This window comes from Bacillus rossius, chromosome 2, assembly GCF_032445375.1.
Source record: "Bacillus rossius redtenbacheri isolate Brsri chromosome 2, Brsri_v3, whole genome shotgun sequence".
NCBI classification, from domain to species: domain Eukaryota; kingdom Metazoa; phylum Arthropoda; class Insecta; order Phasmatodea; family Bacillidae; genus Bacillus; species Bacillus rossius.
Window position 1 is genome coordinate 113,732,128 of NC_086331.1, and position 26,144 is coordinate 113,758,271.

At 34.4% G+C, this 26,144-nt stretch overlaps 1 protein-coding gene and 1 long non-coding RNA gene across 6 annotated transcripts in view; one reads left to right on the forward strand and one right to left on the reverse strand.

The window, feature by feature from the left end:
• Positions 1 to 6,293: 6,293 nt before the first annotated feature.
• On the reverse strand, positions 6,294 to 9,955 carry LOC134528960 (uncharacterized). The gene is made up of 2 exons (XM_063362627.1): positions 9,518 to 9,955; positions 6,294 to 7,066 (listed from the first exon to the last, which is right to left on the reverse strand). The coding sequence occupies exons 1-2, from the start codon at positions 9,690 to 9,692 to the stop codon at positions 6,294 to 6,296; spliced, it is 948 nt and encodes a 315-aa protein (XP_063218697.1). The 5' UTR covers positions 9,693 to 9,955.
• Positions 9,956 to 16,420: 6,465 nt separating this feature from the next.
• Positions 16,421 to 26,144, forward strand: part of LOC134529636 (uncharacterized) — a 40,903-nt gene continuing 31,179 nt past the window's right edge. For all 5 annotated transcript variants that reach the window (XR_010074644.1, XR_010074645.1, XR_010074646.1 and 2 more), the window contains exon 1: positions 16,421 to 16,566. This is a non-coding gene — a long non-coding RNA (uncharacterized LOC134529636). The remainder of the gene's footprint in view (positions 16,567 to 26,144) is intronic.

A 26,144-nucleotide genomic window follows, 5' to 3' on the forward strand; every position in this document is an offset into this window, starting at 1 on the left:
ACAAACGTGAAAACAGAATAAAATTTCACAAATGTATTTCTGTTGCCGCTATAACACTGCGCCCTAAAAACCCAAAGCGCCAAAGCTAATAAACGGATCAACATCAAATGAACGATCGAATCATATTAAAACCCTTAAAGACTATTTTATTTAGTAAAGGCATCAACCAGGTAAAAAAGAAAAAAAACTTAATGACACAAATGAAAAATCTCGGAGATAGAACTATGAAATTTATCCTACAGCTAATTGAACCACATACATTTCTCGGCTTATATTTAGTATAATCAGTATTTTGGCAGTGAATTATTTAGTTAAAATATGCCGCTTGATTAGTTATTAAAGAGACGCGTTTGCTTCCTTATTAACTTAAATACGGATGTGTAACGTTTAAATACTTCTTTCTCACTCTTACTTCTGTTTACTCGTGCAGTGTTGCAGTTATCAAATAACAAATGTTATAAAGTGATTATCGGCCATGAATTGTGAAAATTATCGTTTGATAATAAAAGGGGAGTGATTTTAAATTCCATATTGACGAGGAAAAAAATTATTCCATGTATATTCACATGTAACGTACAGAGCAGCTAGCCTTACAGAATGGAGATGAGCTAAAAAATTCCAGAAAATGGTATATAAGTTTCAGTTCGTAAATAAACTAAATTCTGCTATAATTACTGTTAAAGTATTAAGTTGTTTATTTACTGGAAAAAATAACGTTACATAATCACTTAAATAAAATATAGGCTGTATCCGAATACATAGGGATGCGTCCTTAGCACACACATCCCTACATCCCTTAGCAAATGCAGCCACAATGTAGAGGACGCATTTCTAATGGATGGATAGTATCCGAATACTTTTACTACTAGCACCACCTGTTGACTGTCAGTCGTACTAATGTTCACGCAGCCATTTTGTGTAGGAATATCTACGAATATTCAGCAAAACGTAAATAATTAATACCTACCAATTAAAAAATAATGTAACGTGTATGTTATAGATGTTAGCGATCCAAATAAAATACATTTTATAAATTGTAAACTTTAAAAATACTTATGAGTTTTGAATTATACTTTAAGTTTAAATTCGTATTTTTATTATATTTATTAACGTCTTCATTTGTCTCTGTTTAAGTTATCACTTTCGCTTATAATGTTTTAAACAAATATGCTGAAAATCTGAAGTAATATTATACACAAACAAAATAAAACCCGATTCCGAAGCTAATGGATGTGGGGACGCGTTAGTGGATGCGAGTGTCGCATCCCTAGATATATCGAATTAGTGGATGCGTGAAGGGATGCATCGGCATCCCTTGTGAGAATTCGGATTCAACACAAAGATGGCCGCGTCCACTACGATGCACTTTTAGTGGATCCCTTAGCTAAGGGATCCATTAGGCCAGTATTCGGATACACCCATATATTACCTAAATAATAGTCACTACTTATAAAACAATCAAGCTTACCAGGTGAGAATCAGATTATGTTTTTTATTTCTTCCGCGTCACGAACTTATCCATGTTGATGTTTGCCAAGAAAGCAGAAGACTGGGGCACACGAGAGCAAAACCACTTTAAAAACAGACTACCTGAAACCTATAATACTGTCGTTTCAGATGACAAGGTAGTGTGGGTAACAATGGGGAGGAAAAGCTAACGGAACCCTACCCTAGCTTCGTCCTTTGGAATGAACGGTTTCTGGGAATTAAGGGTTTCAAAGTTCTCACTGGAAAACTCCATACCATGGCTTTCGCAGAAGGGGTAGGGGAAAATAACTACGGAACTCGAAGGTAGGAATGTAAAGCATGTAAAAGTGTCTGTCGTCGTTGTAAATAATAACAGGGCCGGAACTAGCAGATTCGTTAGGGGGGGCAAAGCTTAATTTCCAGCCCCCTCCTTACCAACATTATAAAATACCCTTTTTCGTTAGAAGCGGTGGTTGAAATGATACCATTCACTTATACATAATTGAGAACTTTTATTTATCAAGTACACTAATTGGAAAACTAATACAATTACATTTTTTATTATAATGAAGTAGACTGTTATCAAACTATTGTTTATTGTTTGCACAACAGTGAAAATTAATGTCTTACCAATAAGTTTATTAAGTACTAAAATTACATAAGGAACATGTGATTCTGAATTAAGTAGGCTATAATATATTATTGATAACTATACAAAGAAATTCAGTTCAAAATTTAATTTTTCGAGCATTAGCTGCAAAAGGGTTGTTAATATCATTAAAACTGATCAAAGCAGCTCGTATGTGTTTAATAGATATAATACTTAGATTTGTTAATCTCTGCTGGCCCATCCTGCTTCTCAAATAGCTTTTAATAAGTTTAAGTTTACTAAAACTTCATTCACCTGACGCAATTGTAACTGGAAGGGTGAGAAACATTCTCAGAGCAGTAGTAATGTTAGGATGTGCCTCCTCCAGTTTATTTTTGTATATAAGGCTCAACATTGTTGATGCTGTAGTATATTTTAATTCATAGTCTACTGATAATGCATGGTGCTTAAAACTTTCAATTTCAAATACGAATTCTTCTTTGTTAAGATCGGCACTGTGTTTCCTAATTCTGCTGCTTTGAATTTAAATCTTCTACTTCCATTTTATGAATTTGAACACCACTTAAAAATCCAAACTTATTGTTAATGTTCTCCAAAGCCTTAAACCTGTTACTCAGTTCCATAATTAATCTGTCAATGACTTCCAACATTACTTGATGTAAGTTTTTTTGACATACGCCATTGCTAAGCACTTTTTCTGTAGAAGAAAACTAAAAAATAAAATAAATAAATATGTAAAAATAACCAAAAGACAAAAAGCACAAATTAAGCAAAAAATTGCTGTTGTCAACAGGATATAAACACCACAAAATATTCCGTAACAGGAATATGGTCAACAAACAAATAAAAACAAAGAAAAATGTACTAAGAGAACGAAAAAAGCCCACAAATGATGACGACACAAAAATATTGAACCCAAAAAAATTCAGCACAATGGTTGAAACGAGACGAAAACACGACAAAACGAAAAGACGAAACAAACACATTAGTTTTTCCAAAACAGAAACAAGCGACGTTTCGGGAACTGCTATCTGCTCCCGTCCTCAGGCAGAGACGCACACGGTACGAAAACACAGGTGCGACAGTAGGGGCTGGAAAAATGAGGGTATTTATCAGAGAAAGGGCTACATCTTGCTCAGCCAAGTGATCACCCGCGCAACGGGTCCTTGAGATGCCAGCTCTCATCGCAGTGGTTTTACTCACTCCAGACCACGAATTATGGTAATACTTGTTTCTTAGAGTGAAGTAACGCATTTGAAGTACGAATATATTTATAAATTATGCATAATCAAGTTAAATAGAATTTCTTAATTTCTTGGCTAACTTATTGGTTGCGATATGTACACTTTCAAAACTTTTTTTAATGACTAGTTTCATTTTGTTTTAGTGAACCTTTTTTCATATTTTTCCGCCCCCTGATATTTGCCGCCCGGGGCACATGCCCCCCATGCCCCCCCTTAGTTCCGGCCCTGAATAATAATATATATATAAATATATATAAATATATATATAAATAATATATATATGTTGTGTACACCATTAACTTTAAAATCACGAAGGAGGGGCCCATTAATTCCAGGGGGGCCCGGGCCCCCCTGGCCCCCCCAGGATCTACGCCCATGGTTACGATTAACACACTAGCTTTGAAATCTGTAAATTTTCCCACAATGACAAGTTTACCACAAGTTAAAAACAAACAACAAAAAAAATCTTTGCAAAAGAGTTGCAAAAACTAGCACAAAAATTGTTGTTCTATTCTTTCAAAGATATTGAAAAATTTCTGAAGGTAAAAAAGTATGTATATTAAAGATTGTAGGATAATATAAATCAAAGTATAAATGTATGCTTTACTATCGTGGATGTATATAATATATGCATAATTTTATTTTATTATTTCATATAGTTTCACCTAATCAATTCTTTTTTTTATTGTGCATATTTTATTTCTTTTATTAATTCCTATAGTTTCACATAACATTATGATTTTATTGCAAGTGTAAGCATAATGTAATATTTTATTTTGTGTTCGTTATTATACTTCTTATTTATTATATTTTTCTAATGTATCATACCCTGGAAATTGGGTTGAACGATATGTAAAATAAAATAAATAAATACTGTCATTAAATGGTTTCTAGCTGTCTCTTGCAACAAGTAATAAAGTATGTTCATCTTCAAGGATTTTTCAGCCATTATGTTTTCTTAGTTAAAGATGTGAATGTGGCTTCTGAGGAAAAAAACATGTAATAAAATTTACATTTCTGCCGCCATTTTCAAAGCAACTTAGCAAAAAATCACCAGAAAACTAATGCTTGGCTTCCCAAATATTTCCAAGGGCTGGGTTGACAAGATGGATACTTTCTGTATGCGAGCCCAGGCGCGTAGGAACCGGGGGGGGGGCGACCCAGGCGACTGCCCGGCCATAACATTTCATGGCCGGGCAAAGTGATGGTTTTGCCCGGCCATTGCATCAGATGAACAAGAGGCATTGTCTTCATTTGCAATGCTAAGTGGTTTTGTGGGATTTTGTTGTATGTGCGTTATTTTATTCTTTAAATAAATTAAGATTTTTCGATAAGTGTACAGGCACAATAAATACGGCAACTGTTCTTGTTTTCTTCTAAATATTCACGTTTCACAGTGCTGATAGCGGAAATATTGTGGGATATAAGACCAGTAAATGTTTTCGCTCGTTGCAGTAGCTTACGCTCCGTTTTGTCAACCCTTGTCTACCTGACCATCAGACCCTTGCATTCACCCCGCCTCGTTTCTACCAAACGGTAACGACCTGACGTGCAGAGCACATCAGTCATCATTCAACAGCTGTACGTCTTGCTTTTAAGTCCAAGAAACTTTGTGAGCCGTACTACAGAACTGTTTAAAATAAACTTATTTATCTGTAGTATCGTGAGTGAGTAGTGCGGAATGGCAGTGATGAAAAACATTTAGGGTTTAAGGAGAAAATTTATAACAGTATTTTATTTTTTGCGGCGTACAATAACTCAGAAAAGCATCAACTTTTTCAACAACCGTTCTGCACAGTCCTGCAGTTCATGACAATCACCGCCTAAAAACAGTGCACATTAGGCTGTAATGCCTGTGAAGACAAAGATCCTAAAGAAGAGTTGGATTCCTTTAACGCAGGTATTACTTTTGAGCACTTTAGACTGAGACGAATTTTTACATGATCCCGAAAACCATATCTAATATACCTATTTAACATTAAAGTTTAGTATGTCGGTACATTATTTTTTTCCGCTCGTCGCTCGTGATTATTCCGAGTAATAAAAATTTTTCTTTGAATCTACAAATCATTGAACAAGAATTTATCAAGCAGATTTGCAGTTATTTATAAGCATCTTCACTGGCCTATTCTGTGGGGTTCGCATTTAAGGGCCCTGGCACACGAGCGTCTCGGTCGCGCGACTGAGACGCGCGACTGCAGTCGAGCGTCCAAGCGACCGAGTAGAGCGACTCAGCCGCGCGACCGAGACGCTCGTGTGCCAGGTTCACGCGACACACTCTTCACTGTGAATATGGACACCGACGAAGAAACAGTTCTTGGCATTGTCCTAAGGCGTCGTTGCCGTCGGCGCCGGCGTCGTCGCAGGCAACGTGTACTATGGATGCACCCAATAACTGCAGACCGCTTAGCAAGGGGCCAGTTTTATACGATTATGAGTGAGCTAAAAGAAGACAATTCGAAATATTTTAACTATTTCAGAATGTCTCGGAGTACTTTCTCGGATCTTCTGGATGTACTGAAAATTCACATTGAAAAAGTTGACACAAGTATGAGAAGAAGTATCCCTGCTGAAGAGAGACTTGCAATTACATTAAGGTGGGTACACTTGTATAAGCAGACAAATAGTTCATTTCATAGTTGTACAAGGAACACAGGAGTGAAATGTGTTTGGCTACGGCTGAAATTATAATTTAATTAGACAGTTACATGTATTTTAAGGGTATAGTTGAAGCATTTATTATCATATTATTAAAAAAAAAACATTTTCTGAACATACCCCAAATAAGTAACATTTATTATTACGTGACACGATATTGTCTCAAAGATCCAACACATAAATGTTTATCGTTTTGCACACGAAAATAAATTCTTTCATAAATTTAGAAGAAAATTGTTAGATAACATATTTATTTGTTATTCACTGAAACTGCTCTTTCCATGAAGGTCACATGTCTTATAATTTATTAGGTATCAGTTAAAATAGTCTTCACAAATACTTGACGTATCAGACTGGAGAGATACTGATGAGGAAGCTGCTGGTGACATTGGTGATAAGGCGTGGCATTGCAGCGGCTGCTGGGGTTGACTCATTAACTGCGATGTTTCTGAAGTTGAATGAGACCCGTAGTTGTAAGACTGACTGATGGTGGGTGTAAATTGTTGGTTGCGTACTCCAGAGGTACTTGTATTACTACTAGGGTATGGAAGCGAAACAAATGATGAGCCTGTGATCACTGATGGAGAAGAATGAGGGTAGACAGAAGTCTGAGAAGGACATCGATGACCAGAAATTGACACCTGATTGTACCTTCTTAAGGTGTTTAAAAAGTCGCTTTGAACTTCAAGTTTCATATCGTCTGGCAGACGTTTGAAGTACGGCAAAAGACTCAACAAGAAATGCCTGTCACTGTCTTCTTCTTCTCTACCTGCATGTCGTTTTTCCATATTTCTTCTAAGCGACTGAAGTAGCTCAAGTTCTTCTGTTTCTGGTGACGGTTTTTTTCTTTTAAGAGAAGTAGGTGCCGTAGATGTAGCTGCTGCGGGTGTGGCTTGCGTGTGCAAGTCTGGAGATTCTTCTGTTGTAGGTTTGGTGTCGCATACTGGCAATAGGAAAGTTAACTGCTGGAAATATATATATTGTTTCCTGCCATCTGCTGCAGAACCTGATTTACAATTCCTCTGTTTAGCCAGTTCTCTTCTGAAACAGTCACGTAGATTCTTCCATTTCCGTTGCAGATCTGCAGCTGAAAAAAAAAAAAAACAATAATGTAAGGTGCATATTTTTAGTGTGTGTGTGTGTTTGTTTTTTTTTTTTTTTTTGCAGGTACCTTGCTACAGGATGTTCGTTCACAGAATTGCATTACACATTCCGTTGTGGAATTTCCACATGTCGCAAGATTGTTATTGAAGTGTGTGAAACAATATGGCGGCTTTTACATGAAGCATGTTTCCCGCAGTTAATGCAAGAGGACTGGCTGAAGATTGCTGACGGTTTTGGAACACGTGCAAATTTCCCAAACTGTTTAGGAGCAATAGATGGCAAGCATGTAAGGCTTATTCAACCTGCTAAAAGTGGGTCAACCTATTTTTCCTACAAGAAATATTTTTCCATGGTGTTGTTAGCATTATGCGACTCTAATTATAGGTTTTTATTTGTTGATGTTGGTTCTTATGGAAAATCATCAGACTCAGCAATATATAAAAACAGTGAGCTGTTTCAGAAGATGAAGGATAATACGTTGAACATCCCAAGTGATAGGCCAATAGTTGAAAATGGAGAGCCACTTCCCTTTACCTTCGTAGGTGACGAAGCATTTGCTCTTTCAACTCACATGCAGAGGCCTTATGGTGGGAAAAATCTTACTCAAAAAAAGAAAATATTTAACTACAGGCTGTCACGAGCCAGACGTTACATCGAATGCACTTTCGGCATACTTACAAATAAGTGGCGTATCTTTCACAGGCCATTGGACGTGAAAATTGAAAACGCAGAAACTATAGTGAAAGCATGTTGTATTTTACACAATTTTGTTAGAGAAAGGGATGGTGTTGAATTTGACAGCACTCTGAACGTCGTGGGACTAGATGAAGGGGAGCCGCTTACACGACCAGGAAATACACGATCAGCTTTAACAATCCGAGAAAAGTTTTCCGATTACTTTTCTAGTGAACAAGGGTCAGTGCCATGGCAATATTTTTTGCTTTGAAGAGTGAACAATACTAGTGAAATTTAACTTTTATAGAGGTGTCACATTCAACAACGTAATAGTTATAACCGTATAACCGTTACATTGGACAGTAGCCATGGTGAATTTTGTGGCATAAACAAAATATAGAGAAAACAAAATTTCCGTATGCGAAAATGTGTTCACTTTGGAATTATGTTAGTTGTTACGCTACTTTTAATTATATTGTTACGTGCAAGCCCAGTCGCAGTGGGGACGGAGCGATGCTCTTCTCGGAAACAGATTAGCGCCGCGCGTGCCTTATCTTTATCTTGATGACACGCGGCCTGCCTGCCCCCCCTTCACCCTCGCCCTGCCTGCGCTAATGACCTGGCTGCACCTGGTCGGTCAATGGAACGGTTCTTGAATGTTCTCCGACATCGTCGCCGGCCCCAGCACGTAATCCTGGACGTCCCTAGTTGCGCAATGTCAAAGAGCATCTCGAAGGTTCTAAATGTAAGGCCGACCTCTATATCAGCAGGGGGCGGTTGCATCAGAGCAGATAATTGTGTGGCGCGTCTGGCGCAGTGTGGAGAGGCGAAGACCTGTGCGACGAGGCGGCGAAGACCGGGCGACTTCTGGGAAGAGAGTGTATAACATCGGCGAAGCCAGCAAGTGCCCTGTGTGACATCGGCGGACACTTTACGGCGATCTGTGGCTGCGGTAAGACTGTGACGGACTGAGAGAGACTTTCTTTATTTCGAGCCTATATCAAGCCAGGATAACTTGTAAATAAAACTGTAAATAGTAGCACCAATAAAAATAGTGATAATTAATTAAAAAAAGGGGCTATCCTTTCGAACCCTATCGTTCCCACGTTCGTAACAATATTATATCGTATTTTACTTGTATTTCTATGTTTATCGTAAACATTAGACATAAGCGTAAGTTACAATGAATTCCGCGTAGAAGCAAAATACTGCAATGTAATTTGAAAACAAACCCTTCCATTAATAGCTAATTTATTTACATTGGCAATGACTCACATGCATGCACAGTGGTTTTGTATTTTATGAGGGAAGAATAACACGAACTGTTAAAATTTCACACCTGTTTGTTGTTAAGAGATATATTAACTATACAATATTTCACATGTGTTGTAATTATTGCCAATATCAGGTGGTTCGTGGTAATATGAATACTTAAACGGACGTTTGAAGAGAACACCCGATACGAAAATGCAGCGGGCACATCCAAACAGTTTCGACAATAATGTAAATATTTTGAACAGTAATCTTCACGATTGTAAATCATTTAAAAACGTAGTAACGTTTCTATAAAGGAATAATGAAAAAAAATATTATATTCGTTTTATAAGTTTTATAAAATTATTGCAATACTCTGTCTAGTAAATAGGCTTCACGTAGAACAATTATGTTTATAATACATTTGAAACAAATAAAGTGAATGCAGGGCTGCACGAAATATTCAGATCACCACTAACCACTTATATTTATAAATTACACTTACCTGCTTTATTTTTATGGACGCTATCCATGGCTTTGAAGTTCTCAACGAACATATCGCACACCTCTTCCCATGCCTTTCCCTTTTTGCATTTGTTAGCATACTCATCACATCTGGAATCCCAAATAGCTGGCCTTGATTCTATTTCGATTATAAAACGGTCACAATCGAACGCCATCTTCCTCGCCAGCACATACAACCAGATACTGACCGACAGTCGCTCGGACGCGCGGCTAAAAGTCGCCCGTGTGCAAGGCTCCCGCACGACTGGTCGCCGCGATCTGTCGCGGGGATTCGCGTCTGCTGGCGACAGACGCGCGATGGAGACGCGCTCAGTCGCCCGTGTGCCAGGTTCTCACCCACGCCCATGCTATCTTATGGCAAGCGATTTCCCGGCGACCGAGTCGCGCGTCTCAGTCGCGCGACTCGGTCGCTCGTGTGTCAGGGCCCTTAAACTTATTCTTAATGGGAGTTTGACAGTAAAGAAATTAAAATATTGACTTTTTAAATTTTTAATACCAAAATAAAATTTCGACTTTCCTGAATAAAATGATATGAGTGTTATTGCGAAAAGCTTTTTTCCATCTTTAATTTTTATTTTTTCAAAGTTGAACTGCATTTTTCGAAAATTTAATTTTTGGTGACTTTTTTAAATTTTAAATGCTATGTCGAACCGCTCGCTATTCCGAGTTTTGTTATATTGTGATTTGACTTTATCAATTTTAATGTGTTATATTGTCATATAACTCATAATATATTTAGATTTTCAGATTTATTAATGGTAAAGCAGATTTTCTGTCACGTTTTAAAGTAATATTCAGTGGAGACTACGTACACCATATGCTTGTGTCAATACATTCTGAATATTGGCATCATCTAAGAATATTTAATTAAAGGTGTGTAACATTAAGAGTTCTCCTGTCCTGATATTCAAATTAATTTACTTAAGAGTGGGCAATGAGTGGGATAATGACGTCTTTGTTAAATTGTTTACTAAAGGCTCAGCCTCACTTAAATATTTGATTATAGCTTGTTTTGATTATTGCATTGTTTGTTAGCACATATTAAGAAAATGTAACTATAGCTATGGATAGTTGGCAAAATATATTATCTCACACTACAAATATTAATCTTCAACCACCGTCATGTAATTATGATGCAATTAGTGAAACATATTTGTAATTATAAATACATCTTTGCCTTTTATACAGCTCTAGATAACTTGATGATATCTGGGGACTAAATTTGAAGGTGCTTGTAATTTATGTACTCTGTGCAGTGGGAAAATTAAACAAATTGCCTTTAAAAAGAATTCTACGAGGCGAAAACTGTAAAGTGAACACTGTTTTGTGATGCCGAGCCTTAAGTAAATTTGTTATTAAAAAAAGTTAAAATTTCTGCTAGTAGTACATTCTATTTTTATGTACGAAAGATGCTTAAATAGCACCATTTTGCTCCTTAGAATACAAGTTTCTTTTCTACCGGGGGAGAATCCCCGGACACCCCCTTTGTTAAATCCACCACTTATAATGATACTCTCCTTTACCCCCCCCCCCCCCCCCCATTAAATATTTGCTTCCTACGCGCCTGTAGCGAGCCTGATTGCAATATTAACTACTGACTTGTCAGGTACATAATTGTTGATGGTGCCAAACAGAAGCACTCGCTATCAAAATATTGCAGAAAACATGTACAAATATTATATGCACAAGAAAAATATTGCTGCCCATCATTAAAAAATAATTATTTAAAATATTTACTCACCAAGATAAAGCTCTAACTCCAGTCTCTTCGAGAGTGAATGCTACACTGGTCTGAGCCTTGATGTTAGAAAACTGTGGATGGCACATCACCTAGTGCCCATACTGCGAGGCGCTTGTGTTTGCCGACATTCATTAGCCCTGTGGCCAGCACTATTACTGTGTTATGCTCCACCAACAATGGCTGCCTGGTTACCAGGTCATCCCTGAGTCCCTCTACAACTGCTAGAGGGTTTCGGTAACCAGCTCAGCAGTAAATAATAGGGCATCTGGTGCCAGGCTGTAGGCTGTGGATTGTGGATTGTCGATGCCATCTTTTATGACCTTGACCCTGACCCTGGTGGCCATCTTTGATTCTGCCATTTTGTTTTCTATAACTTTCAGTCATTTTGAATAATGCCATTTTGCTTTCTAGAACTTTCTGACATTGTAATTTTCGTTAGGGCCGCCAACTTTAAATCCATAATTCTTGTGCTAGAAAATTGGGAAATGAAATTTTTAATTTATTAAGAATTTAATTAATCAAAATTTTTAAAAAAATATTATTTAAAAAATTAATTTGGGCTACACCCATCATCTCGAAAATTAGTAATAATTAACTAATAAATTCGGGGAAAATTCCAAAAATCAGAAAAAATTACTCCTTAATTTACTGGTAGAATCGTTGGATTCCTGTCCTTGCTTCGATACTTAGTCAATGCAAAAAAAATATTTTATGTAAATAATATTAATTTCAATAAATATAATGGAAAGTCCACAAAGAAGCTTAAGTTCCTCTACTACCAGCCTCCAGTAAGTCGATGATGATATTTGACTTTTGACTGCCATCTTGGAAATTCGTAATTATTTTGCTAGAAATTCGGGAAGAATTCCAAAATCATCTAACAAATACCTCATTATTATAATGATTGATTCGATTGATATTCATCCTTGGTTCAATACCTTGTCAATGTAAAAAATAATAATTTTAGGTAAAAAATTCTTATTTAATAAAATATGGTGGAAAGTCCTAACAGAGGCTTAAATTCATATACTGCCAGCCTGGATGAGCCGATGATGACTTATTGGTCGCCATCTTGTAAATACATAATATTTGACCTAGAAATTCGGAAAACATTCTAAAAATCAACGTCAAACTTGTATAGTAATGTAAGATTGGCTAGATAGATTTCAGACCTTGGTTCGATTCTCGACCAGTGATAGGAGTAACTAAAGCTTGAAATATTTTTTTTTAAATTCTGTTTCCCATTACCTGTTGTGGAGTTTATTAATCATTCACTCTATGAAAAACAACTTTATACAAGATACCTGTCCAACGAAATAAATTTGTTGTCGCTGTGCCTAACATGGAAGTCTAATTTGTTCCAACCAGAAATTGTTCAGTGTTAGGCATATAGACCAAGCATCTCCAAACCAAGAGGTATGTTTCGATTATACTTGGAAAAACCTTTTTTAACAGGCAATTTCCAATGTCAGGAGTTTAGATAAGACATCTCCGAACCATGAGACCAACCATGTCCTGAGTACAGACTTTACGATTCACAATCAATGAAAAGGAAGTACATTTGGAAGCACTTTTAAAAAAGGAAGCACAATTCGACAAAGAGGGAACACAATCAATGAAAAGGAAGCACATTTTGGAAGCACAATAAAAAAAGAAGCTCTATTATGAGAACTCAGTCTTAGAAATAAAGTTACAAGAAATAAAACTTTAAATTTTTGAAATATAAATAATTGATTTATTTTTTAAAATTGTACACATGCAAGTTAAACAAGTGATTATTGTATTTAGCCAACTTCTCTCACTTCTTTAACATGAAGTCTACTTCGTAGATGTGCGAGTAGTTTCCTCTACGAACCGATGCCACCAACAGTCTCAGGTGAACAACCAATATGTTAGGCTCTTCCCATGTCATATATTCAATCTCTTCTGCTATCGTCATCTTCCTGAAATGGCTGTTTTTAATATTTTTAAGATCACTATCATCCCAGTGTTCATCGTAAGCTTGAACAGAATAATTTATTTTATCACGCTGTTTCCATCCTATCAGTCTCAGGGCTTATTAACAGCTTTCGATCTTGCCAGCTTTAGGTGCTTCACCACAGTATTTGGTTTTGTCACCAGCCTCAGAGTCACTGTCGCCATCATTATAGAAGTCAGCATCTTCACTCAGATTACTACTGTAAGAAATTGAAATCGTTGACATCAAAGCTTATTCATCGTCTTCAAGCTTCCTTTTTAAGAGTCCATAATTTTTACAAAGTACGGAGGATCGATCTGAATTCAGCTTGAATGTATTCTCACATTATGTTAAGGATACTTCCATTGTGTTCATTCTTCCATAAATCATTAATGTCCTTCAATTTAAGTTCTTTGTCGAGATAGGAAGTTCTATGAACATAATCTCGTCCAAGACAAGTAAAATTATTGACGTAATGTAGAATGCTCTTCTTTAGAAAAGTAGCTTCATCACTGTCCTCTATCTTGTAAGCAGGCTTGGCATTACATGATCTATCTCTCTTTGTGTAAACAACTTTCTACAATGAACACAGCTTATAACTTTGCGTAGCGAATTTTTAACACAGTCATTCTTTCTCAAAATTTATTCCTTGATGAAAAACTTACTCTTGTGTACTTTCGATACAGTGCAGCTACAGGGATTCATATTAGTTACTCAAACTAGTAGCAGATGTTTACTGTGATTTTAAATTGTAACCATTACTTAAATAAACATTTTTAATATTTTGTTAGTTGGAGTTAATTTATCTCATGCCTAACACTTGTTGCAAGTAGTTCCTATGCATGTCAACAGATAGCATCTCATATTGTGTTGAGGTAAATATTATTTTTTTTATACGGGATGCGGGATGCTCACTCACGTTCGCAAGAAAAGGAAGGCTTCGCTAGACGTCAAGGATAAGAAAGTTTGTCTCAAATAATAGTGCTTCTCAGCTGTCTCAAAGCATATTATTTGACTGAGTAATGGTTGCTTTTTTGTTTGAATTCCTCCTGATTTAAATATCGTAAGCGCTAATTTATTAAAAGGAATTCAGCAATTTTTACGAACCTCTGAATAAAATTACATGCCGCATTAATTAAAAAAAATTTCATGCAGAAATTGATTTCTCAGAAATAACCAGATGCACTCTGAGAACACCAGCAGAAGTCTCGACAGGAATAATGAATATACGGAGAAAACAAACGCACATTTTCCTTAAATCAATATCAGCAAATTACAAAAAAAAATCGAATAATTAAATTAAAATAAAATTAAAATAAATAAAAAATAACAAAATAATAATAATAAAAATTTAAAAAATAGAATATTACATAAACAGCTTCTGCCAGCTTGTGAACTCCTTTGTTTAGCTAGGATAGAGTTCTAGCACAAGCCAGAGCGACGGATGGTATTGGGATCCGAGCTTTGCTTATTGCCTAGGGCAGTATACTATCAGAACATAAAAACGCAGCTTTTAATTCAATAGTTAAATAAAAACTATTTTTTTATAATTAATTTTTGGAATTTGGCTTCTTTATAGTAAATTATTTAATTAATTTTAAATTCTGAAGTTAATAATGACCAACCAATCATTTACCCTATGAGGAATGATGTTTTGTATTCAATTCATTTATTGAGAATAACTACAACTGAAATAATTCAGTTAATATACACAGTGGCGTCTCGTCAGGGCAAGCAAGGCAAGCAGTGCTTGCCCAGGCAGTTTCCAGACATTGTATTTTTTAAATAAATATTTTATTCTGTATAGTATTTTACTTTGGCTCGTGCAGTTAGGTATATGTATTTTTTACACTATCTTCTTGGAACCCAATACTGTGCGCTGTGCGCTATTAGAAAAGAACTCGTTGACACACGAAACATGCTTTTTTAGAAGCGTTGCTAGGTTTAGAAGCGCTGGTAGGACCGCTTTCAGCAGGAAGGCTGCCGCAGTAGTTTCCTTTTGGAAGGGGGGTAGCATGGTACAAAGGTTTGAGGAGGGGATTGGCTGTAAAAATATGTGGTAGAAGCTACGAAGGTAACACTTTCTTGCCGAACTGAAGCGAACATGACCGAAGCAGACGGTGGAATTCTTCTGCCGACTGCTTCGGCTATGTCCGCTACATTTCGGCACGGCAGGTGGCGAGGTGGCGTATCAGGAATGATTGACGTGCCAGTTTCTTGTTACACATACCAGTTAACAGAGTTTCTGATCACGTATGAAGATAAATTCTTTTGTGTTGGTACGATAAATACCAATATTTAATTTTTACTATTCTAGTACATTTTTATGAGGTTCTTCTCTTTATTTTAAGTACTTACTTTGCCATGTGTTGTCTGTTTATATATTTTGTACCAGATATCGATGATACTACACTCCCGCTTAGTATATAAATAATGCAGAGTAGGTATTTTACTATCAGAATAATGTAGGTCAAAATTTATTATTTTTCAAAAATAATTTATAATTTAAAAAAATGTTAATTTTTCTACCTGTGGAATAGTCAATGTTCAGTTAAGAAAACTACTTAAATAGCACCCTTTTGTACCTTGAAATCCATATTTTCCTGGGGGAGGGCCCCCTGACCCCCCCCCCCCCCCCCGATTCATATTTAGGGGTGAACGGAGTTATTTCTTCCCCTCATGTAAACCTCACGCCTCGCCACTGAATATACACTATGTCATGGTTTTTTTAAAACCTAAATGTACGGCGTCTTATTTAAGAAATATTAATTTTTAATTCTAAACTTTACAAATTGGTTTCAAGCATGAAGAAGGGTACTGATAGAGGCGATACCCCCTCCCGATTCTGATATTTTACTCTATTTAATTTTTTGCGATATATGTTTTAAACCATTTTTCGTCAAAAGTTGTACGGAAGTTCAGTGTTTGAGACCATAATTTTTTTAACATTCCAAGGCCAATCTCTGGCGTATTTAAAGTCATATTTTGCAACGGCATCCTTTCCTTAAATGATAGTTCCTCCATCGCCTTTGATTTGTTGTAGCAAAAAAAATATTGAAACCAATAGGGCGTCTTTTGGATCCTATCTATGCACTTGAAATAACTAAATTTTGACCACCATAATTTTGTTCTGAATATCTACGTCTTGTTACGGGCGAATTAATGTCTTTGGTTGCTGACAACATGCCATCAGCTGGTGCTGAATATGTTTATTTTTCTGATGTTATTGAGGGTTTAGTTGTCATAAAACGTTTATGCTTCGTTATTTAATTCGCAGATACTATGATACTTGATAAATAGGTTGGAGGAACATTGTATAAGGTTTTTGACAGTAAGTTTTTGATTTTTTTTTTGTGAGAGGAATGAGTTGGGAAATTAGTGTTTTATTTTGCAAATGGTACTAAACATTAGTATGATACAGTCAGTTAATCTGCTCAATTTTAATTATGTTGATAGTTTTTCTACAATATATTAAAAAGGTATTTGTTCTGATGTGATTGTACAAAAGTGATTAGTTTTATGGGTTTACTTGTCATGGATTCCAACTTCCTATCTATTTATACATATAAAAGGTAGTTATCCCATTTATGTAACCATGTTATATATCTCACGTGTTTAAGACATTAAAGGTGTATTAAAAGATGCTGATTAGTAAATTCTCAAATATGTTATACTGAAATACAAAAAATAAATTATTTCCCTAGATGAGCGACTTTTGAATGGAGAAATGAATATTAAAGATGGTATTTTGGAGCACTATGGATGTGCCTTTATTCACAAAAAAAAAAAAAAAAAGTTTGCAAATTTTTAGTGGATTCTGGGCAAGTCACTAGTGGGCAGGGCCATGAATTTGAGGAAAATTGAAAATAAGAAAAATATTGATTTGAAAATTATTAAAATTTCTGTATAAATTATATTGCAGTAAATGTAATGATTTACATCAATATGTACTTGTTTTCTACTTGCTAAAACACAATTTGGGACTATTCTAAATCATGATACCATAACAATACTGATGACGTCATGCCATATCACCCCTACATTTTTATGGGACAAGCCGGTAATATGGGGGTTTTGGGCTGGGAACTATAAACACACAATTTTTAATGGATTTCATTTTTTGAATATTATATTTTTCAGGTATCGTAAATTAGAATACAATCCCCTCCTTTTTTTATATTCTATTTTGCAATACTGATATTTTATTATCAATGAAATTATGTCTGTAGATGTTACAATATATTTCTGTGTCTGGAAAATTAGTATTGGGCCCTTTTTATTACAAACGTTCATTATACTGACTTATAAACATTGCAGGATAAGTAGTAAACTATGAGTAATAAAATACAGGTATTGCAAAATAGTAGACCGGGTGGGACTGTATTCTAGTTCTCAATACCAAGAAAATATCTCCAAAATTCTTACTTTCCTAAAATTATGTACCGATATTGCAAAATATAGTTGACTGGGAGAGGCTGTATTCCAGTTTACGATACCGAGAAAATATCTTGAAAGTCTCACTTTTAAAAAATTACATATCAGTATCAAAAACCAAAATAGACTAGGTAGGATTTTAGTCTTCATTACAATACCCTAAACCGATAATATACAAAAATGAAATACATGAAAAATACTGCATCTGCAGTACTCTGGCCAAAATCCACGTGTTTACTGCTTATCCCATAAGACTGTTGCTATAGTAATATTGTTACCATCCTTTTCTGCATGAATACACTATTCTGTCCAGACTGTTCAAATATTTATAATGTAGCTGACCTAATCTAATTAACCATTCACTTCATTTTCATTACCTCTACAAGTGCTAACCAAACGTATAAAATTGCAAATTTGACCTATCCCTTACATCAACAATTTCATTCACATACACGCTTAATTCTTCCCTACACACTATTCTACATATCTGACTTACCTCTTTTTGGAAGTAATTTCGCCTCTACATTTTTCTCTTCAACCAATTCCAACATAGTATCCACACGTATTTGTTGCTGACATTTCCTATAATTTCCGTAACCGTAACCTTTCATTATTAAAACTTGAAACTTTATACATCATGTGCTGTCTGTAACTTCAATTACTGCCACTAACTCACAATGCAAGGAAGAGTTGTAATTTTCCCCAATGACGGCGAACACGCAAAAATAAAATTGTGAGCAATACTTCCAGCACTCATCAGTGATGTTTAACATTTAACCTTGGCTAGAAGCTAACTACTTCCTTAACAAAGAAAGAACCACACATCAACATCTACCAATACATGAAATAATACGTGATTCCAACCTCATTGGTCTACTCCTATGACATCATTATTTCCCCTACTTTTTTTTTTTTGACATGTATATAGCTTCCATATTTGCCTGTATCGCCATGAAGAAAAACGCCACAATTTTTGCAGACTTCAAGGTCTTTTTCACTATCAAAAGTTTTCTACAAAATCTTGCCATCAGGATCAAAGGCACAGGTTTACTGATGTACTAAATTTAATCAGCGAGCATTATGTACCCCAAGATAAATTTATATGGGATCATGCCATCAGGATCAAATGCACAATATCTAAGTATTACATAGGTATAAAAAAGAAAACTAAAACTGTGAACAATTACCTTTGTAGACGGTGCAGGCATCTTTGCTGTGAGCAGAAAATGGATATGTTCGCAAGTCTATAACCTTTGACGATACATGAATTCTGCAAGGTACCTAATGAAACAAGCCTAATTGCAATTTATTATTTAAGTAAACAAATTACATAATTTTTAAGCCTAATTTTCTGTCAAAAAGATTGGCATGTTTGCCTATGTTATTGAAGTTATCAGTTAATGTGTATAAAACCTCATTCAAATTGTTTAGACAACAAATTAATGTTTGAGAACGACTATTAAATTGAGGTACTCTGAGCCCAGAGTTTTCGAGTAAATAATAACTTTATGTTAGAACTATAGCAGTTATGGACAAAGAGAGTCTAGTAGCTTTCTGTGTTCAACTAATGAAGTAAAAAAGGTTCTGAGAGATGCTTTTGATTATTAGTTTTCAGTAATTTAGATTGTATGTTTTCGAGTTTTTCACTGCCGAAGGAGATGATGTTTCATATCACTGATCCCTATTCCAGTTTAGTTCTAACTAATATATAGTAAAGTGTAAGTAAAGAGCCTAAATCAGAAGCATAGTAAGTAATATATTTAATTAAAGGTAGGGTTCTGAGAGAGCTATAAACCAAAAAGTTAATAGGTAGATGAAAATATAATTTATAGTCAAGTGTAATGCCTAGATCTTTAATATAAGAAGTGTTTGTTATAACTGAATTATCAAGCTTGTATGTAATCAAACTGAACGGGTTATAGTTTTCTAGTGCAGGATATAACTTGTGTTTTATCTTTATTAAGAGTAACCAAATTAGAATTACACCAAGTAGAGATTTCAGAAATGTCCTGCTGAAGTAGCTGACAATCGTAATCAGTAGTAATCTTTCTATCGATTTTAAGGTCGTCAGCGAATAACAGTCCAGTGGAGTGATTTAACATCAGAGTAATGTCATCAATAAAGATAATAATCAATAAAGGTGATAGAATTACCTCCTTGAAGAACACAATATAAAGAGGAGTTATGATTGTTTATTGAAAGAAAAAAGTATCTGTCTTTAAGATAATCAGAGTGCCAGCCTATGTTTATCACACACACATTCACACACACACAAAACCTTTCAAGCTTTTAAAGTAATAATGAGTGGTTCACAGTATCAAATGCCTTGGCAAGGTCAAAGTAACAAGTATCTACTTGACCCCTATTTGTTTCTTCAGAATAAATATAGTTAGTGTCATAGACATCTCGGATCTGAAACCATGTTGATTATCAGATAATCTGTTTTTAAGGTTGAAATTAAGTTGCCTGAACATAATGTTTTCAAATATTTTAGTGAAGCCATTAAGCAAGGATTTGGGCCTGTAATTCGTAACTTTTAGTTTACTAGTTTACTATGTTTTTTTTTATTAATTGTTATAACCTTAGCAATTTTCTATTTGTCTGGGAAAACTTCAGTTTTTAAACTTGTATTAAATAAATGTTTAAGAGGCATGAGGAAAAGAGAACATTCTTTTAAAATGAAGTTAGACTGTATACTGTCAGGTCCTGTTGATTTAATTGGTTTTAAGGATTTAATGCCTCATAGTACTAGGCTCTCGGAAATGAAAAATAAAGGAAGAGAAGCAAGGATCTTCAGAGACAACCCCATTAACATTTAAGTTTTTTGTTATTTTGATATATTGCCAAAATGTTTTAGGGGATTTCTTGATGTTACTGTTTATCTTACGACCAACTGATTTTGCTAACTTTTTAAAAACTTTTTTGCAGTAAAATAAAAAATATGTGTAATACAATAAGTTACTGTTTCTTTAAGTAGGGCATGAAAATGTTTCTTTGACTTAAGTGCTTGAATAAGGTTTTGGAGAACCAGTGGGAGAATTTGGAGGGTCAAGCAGTCAACATGGGACTTTTTCATGCACAACGTTTTCACCCATGATATAACACTAAGTTAATATCTGTTGAAAATATTTTTTGCAGAACAAAAAATGCTGCATTAAGTTGAAATTTTATTCATAGCTCTTAAAAAAAGTAATTTGAAAAAATAATCAACCTGGTGTGTGAGACTGAGCCACAAAGTGCAGTGTTTATGGCAAACTTATTTTTAAAATATGCTTTATAAGAAATAATTTTTCAAAAGTGTAACTGGGCGACTTACCTTAGTGACCAGATTGGCTGCACTTACTTCAGTTTATTTGTTTTTAACAAAAAAAATGGCTAGGTCTAAGTAAAATAATTAATTCTTGATATAGTATTTTTTTTTAGAAAGATTATTTCTGTCTCCTGTGTTTTTTTTTAATTCTACGTCTATTCTTTTAATCAGTGGACTTCATTGGATATTTTTATGAAATGTGGAAAATTGTTATAACAAGTACCTACTCTGAGCATAATTTGTTTTTTTTTTAGAGAAACATAAATTCTTTGATTTGTTAATAACTTAGTATTGCAGCTTCTAACTATAAATTCATTTTAAAAATATGGCTATTTTGATACCACAAGTTCTCTAAAAAAACATACCAGATTTTAAAAACGAGAGAGCACACACACGCATACGTAATTCAAAATATCAGTTTATTTTCATGTTGTATTAAATGCCATTTTATTAAAATTAATTAGTTATTAACAATAATAAGAAAATAATTTTTTTAATTAATGTGTTTTTTTTAATCTGTTGGCTTTTTCTGAATTATTAAAAATGACTTGAATGATATTTTGTATTTTGTTTACATTCTTTTGCATTTTTTTAGTTTTTTTTTTCTGTGCTTTGATTTTGACAAAGCAAATGTTGCTCTTTATTAATGTCTATTTTGATCTACTTTAATCATTTACCTAGATATTTTTGTTAACTTTTCCAAGTAGACACAAATCTACATCTGTGATTGTTTCTAGTAATATGACAAACTACATTGGCAGTAAAAAAAAATTCATCATGAAAGTCAACATCAATTTATCTGATAGTCGCACACAGAACTAAAAATTTCATATAAAGTTACTAACAGAGTGAAAATAAAACAAGGCTTAAAAAAGTATATGGAATTTGCTCTCTATCATACTTATTCATAAATTCTCAGAACCGCCAGGAATATATGCAAATGATTGGTAGAATAACTATCACATGAAAGAGGCAACTGACAGTTATGTGATATTTTTAGGCAATGACTCTTGCAACTCAAGTTAGTTTCGCTATGACTTTGTTTCTTTAGAATCAAAACTAGCAAAGCTGTTGTCAAGAGTTCAATTTAAATATTACAGAACAGCATTCTAGGTTTTGTAACTTTTAAAATGTATGTATTTGCAGTTAAAGGTTAATTTCAGTAATGGTTCATTTAAAAGCTGCAATTTGTGCTGTAAAAGTTACGTTAGTTAGGTAAATTGGATGTGTGTGTTGATTTTTTTCCCCCAACCAATATGTTAATTGTTGACAGGAAAAGTGACACTACCTGCTGGCCACCATGAGCATAAATCAAAAAAGTATTTGTAACACCTAATATACTATTTTTACACATCGCAGGGTATCCAGATAGGCATGTTTCTTGAGGGTTTTGTCCCAGGTTTGCGAAGTTTGATTCATATTTTTACGTTTAGTAAATAAAACTTGCTTGTGTTCAGAAACCAATGTTTTCCTCTCTCTCTCTCTCTCTCTCTCTCTCTCTCTCTCTCTCTCTCTCTCTCTCTCTCTCTCTCTCTCTCTCTCCCCCCTCCCCTCCCCTCCCCTCCCCCCCTCCCCTCCCCTCCCCCTCCCCCCCCCCCTTCTCGACAACTTAATTTTATCCAGTGTAAGTTAGGGTCAGAAGCCCTTCACCCCTCCCCCCTTTATTTACTCCTACTTGACCCCACTGTTGTCCACCTATGTTTATTAAAATAAAGTGAAAAGACTATGCAGATATTTTTTAAAAATACAGCCAAATCATCCAAAAAAATTTTCTTAAAAGTTAAGATTAACAAGTACAAGATTGGTTTCTATGAAAATTGTATGAAAAGCTTAGAAAATATTAATCTTTTGTAGTTAAATAGTTCAGCCATGTAATTAACTTTTCATCCAATTTCATCAAGACTTAAATAAGGTAGAACACTTATCACTTATTGTATTGTGATTATTTGTAAGTAATTTTGTAAATGTAATAAAGCAATTGAAGATAATCATAGCATGCTAAAAAAATTCACCCATATCACAGGATAATATCTAAAAATATATGAAACTGTTAAAGGGCCTCAACACCAAAAAAATTTGGTCAAACAACTTATTATTAAAGTAAACTAATAATTAATATTTTATAACTTTAGTAATTTGAATGTCCTTGATTTCCCCATGTGTAGTTTTAAGGTGTTTGAAAGTCTTTATATTGCTTTAAACCTTGAAAATTTCTTAATTTTTCTTTTGTGTTTGGAAAAAAAATTGGTTTTAAATATGTTTGAGTTGTCAGCAGTGATTGTATGTAATTTTACCTTTTAATTGTGTTTAGGTTTCCTATTATTACATACTTATTTTTCAAGAGTACATACTAGCTACTGAAAAATTCAAGAATTAAAAAAAAAATTAATTTTTTGTTAAGTATTTGCTGTATGGTGGTATTTTATATATTTAATTTTTATTGTGAACATTATATTGACCCGAAACCTTACGTAAAAAACTTCAACTGGAAAAGAAAATTCATAATATTAAATTACATCAAAACTGCCTATTTGGTCTTTAAAATAGTTTTTTAAAGCCTTGAATAGTTCATAATAGGTTCTTGAAAAAACAACCAAAATAACTGTAAGTATTGTCGTATTTAAAAACTGTGACCTAAAGCAAATTATATTAATATTAGAGATTGAGGAATAACATTTAAAAATAACATTGATAATTTTCACATCATTCTAGACATCAAAATTTATTTTTACTGTCACTTAAATCTGTGATTCTCAAGATGTGGGTCATGACCCTATAGTTGTGAACTGTGTGTTGAGGTTTTGCCAAGTTTTCTAATCAACACTTTATTTATAACCTATCTGAGCAGGAAATGTTTCTAAAATTTGGACTGATAAAATCTTAAGCTATGTACTTCAATTTTTAAATAAAGCTAACTCTAATGAGAATAATAAACATAAATACTGCAGTGTGGAAAAATAAAACCATTAAAGAACCAGTAGATTGAAAGTTATTGTTTTATCTTAAGAACAGGAATAATTATTTAAAAGACTAGTATTTCTTATTTGTAAATTAAAAGATTAAAGTTATTGAGATTCAATTTATTGCATATTTCCAGTCAGTAGACTAAGACTAATGCACAATTTTTTTTGTGCTTAAGTGCAGCTATGGGACTTGCTGCATTTACCTTATTTTATTGGTTTGGTCTGCAACAAGAATGCTTGTATTGGAGGTCATATGAAATGGTGACTTTTTACCTGGCTAGTAAATAGCAGGTGAAAAGAAATGTTTTGTCCTTTTCTCAAATTTCATGAAAAAAGTATTATACTGTTGCTGATAGATGCAGAGTTTAATATAATTGTACTATTGAGTTTGAACTGCATTATAAGTTTAGCTATGTACTGTTTTAATTAGTTTTTATGGACTTTACGTATTTTTACTAAGTTTGGTCTTTCCATCTGCCTTTAATTTTTCATTTTCTTTGGACCATGGTGGTCAAGTGGTCTAGTCTCTCACCTCCCGTCTGGGTTCGAATCCCGGCGGGGTGGAACTTGGATTTTTCACAAGTAGGAAAAGTGGCGGACATTGCAGTGTGCCACTGGGTTTTCTCTGGGTACTCCCATTTCCCTCGTCCATTCATTCCGTCATTGCTATATTCTCATCATCCTTCGTCTGTTGACAAGGCGTTAAGCTAAATCCATTCCATTCCCATTATAATAGTCATAAGAGCAACTACAGTTTTTTTTCCTATAATGTAAAAGTTAACTGCGTAAATAAATCTTACAAAGCCAGCTGCAAAAATTTGTTTATTGAACATACTGCCTGATACTGTTTTTTTACTCATTTGTGAAACATTTATTATTTAAGAATGCTTAAATTTTAGGGGATAAACATCTGACCAAACTCTGGGACTGAATTGTATGTTTCCTTTCATTATATTGCAGAAGGTGATGGCTAGCCACTGCAGAATCACTTTGCTTATAGAACCTTTGACCTTTATAAGGTTTTAGTAGGCAAGAATTGGCACCTTTAAAACTATACCATGAGAAAAAATTTGTAAGTTTTAGTACTGCCAGTAGAACATCATATTATTGTATGGTTTTTCAAAACCAGCAATTTCACCATTGACAACATCAGGGGCCGATGTTTAGTAGAATTGGCGGCAATATCGTGGGTTCTATTTCTCTGAAAATATTTACAAGGGTTAAACCATCTACAATATTTTTAAATTATTAAAATTTTTGTAGTTTTTTTTAAACAGTTTTATAACGCAAGTGTTATTAGTTGATGAATCATTTTATTAATCAGTTTTTTTTAATGCTACTATTCTTTTTCAAAAATGTAGCCCAGGTTTATATATATTTTTACATCAACTTGCAAAAAACACAAAGCATAAAAATATTATCATCCTCTTGTCTACCTTTTGTTTCTTCAGTGCCTGCTTGATTTATTTGTATGCATGTGTAATGTTTGAATAGTTTGTGTTGACTTAAATATTTTAGTACTGTTATTTAACAAATTTGTTAAGGAATGAGTAATTTAAAAGTGTTCTCAAGAAACGTGGATTTTGACTGAAACTAAGCTATCAGTTACTTGCTCTTTTCTTGCACGAACAAACTCCACCAATATGTTGAATTGACAGTCATTAACTTAAAATTCTCAACTTTATTAATTGAGCCACCAATTCGTAAAATAAATTGAGGAATATATTTTGGAATTTTTTCGCAATTGTTTAGGCACGTGTATGTATGCCATTAGGTATTAATATGCAGGCTACCTGATGCCATAAAATACTGAAAGCTGTGCAATGTGTGTTACATTTTAAATGTCAGTATTATTTCAGTGTTGGCATGCGCAACTACAAGCAGTAGTGTAGCTGTGCAAGGCAAATTGATTTGGGAGCAGTGTGGCCACCTTGTCTAATCTCGAACTTCCTGCTGGGGCAGCCACAACATCCTGGAAGTGACTTCCTGCCGAGTGACCGCATGTTGCAGCTGGCTTGCTTGTGCCAGGGAGCAGGATACCACATTTATGTTCCTGGCAGTGGTAACTCAGGCGTATTTTTTTTAAGAGCATTTAACGTTTAGGCTGAGCTTCAAAATTATTATTTTTTAACATAGTTCAACTACGGTTACAATCATTTTAAATGCACTTAGTTCATATGAATTAAAAACAATATGGAATTG

Excerpts from the sequence above, each read along its gene's own strand:
- LOC134528960 (XM_063362627.1), bottom strand. The coding sequence starts at position 9,692 with ATGGCGTTCGATTGTGACCGTTTTATAATCGAAATAGAATCAAGGCCA. Across the intron at positions 7,067-9,517 it reads CGTCCATAAAAATAAAGCAG|CTGCAGATCTGCAACGGAAA; the intron begins GTAAGTGTAATT and ends TTTTTTTTTCAG.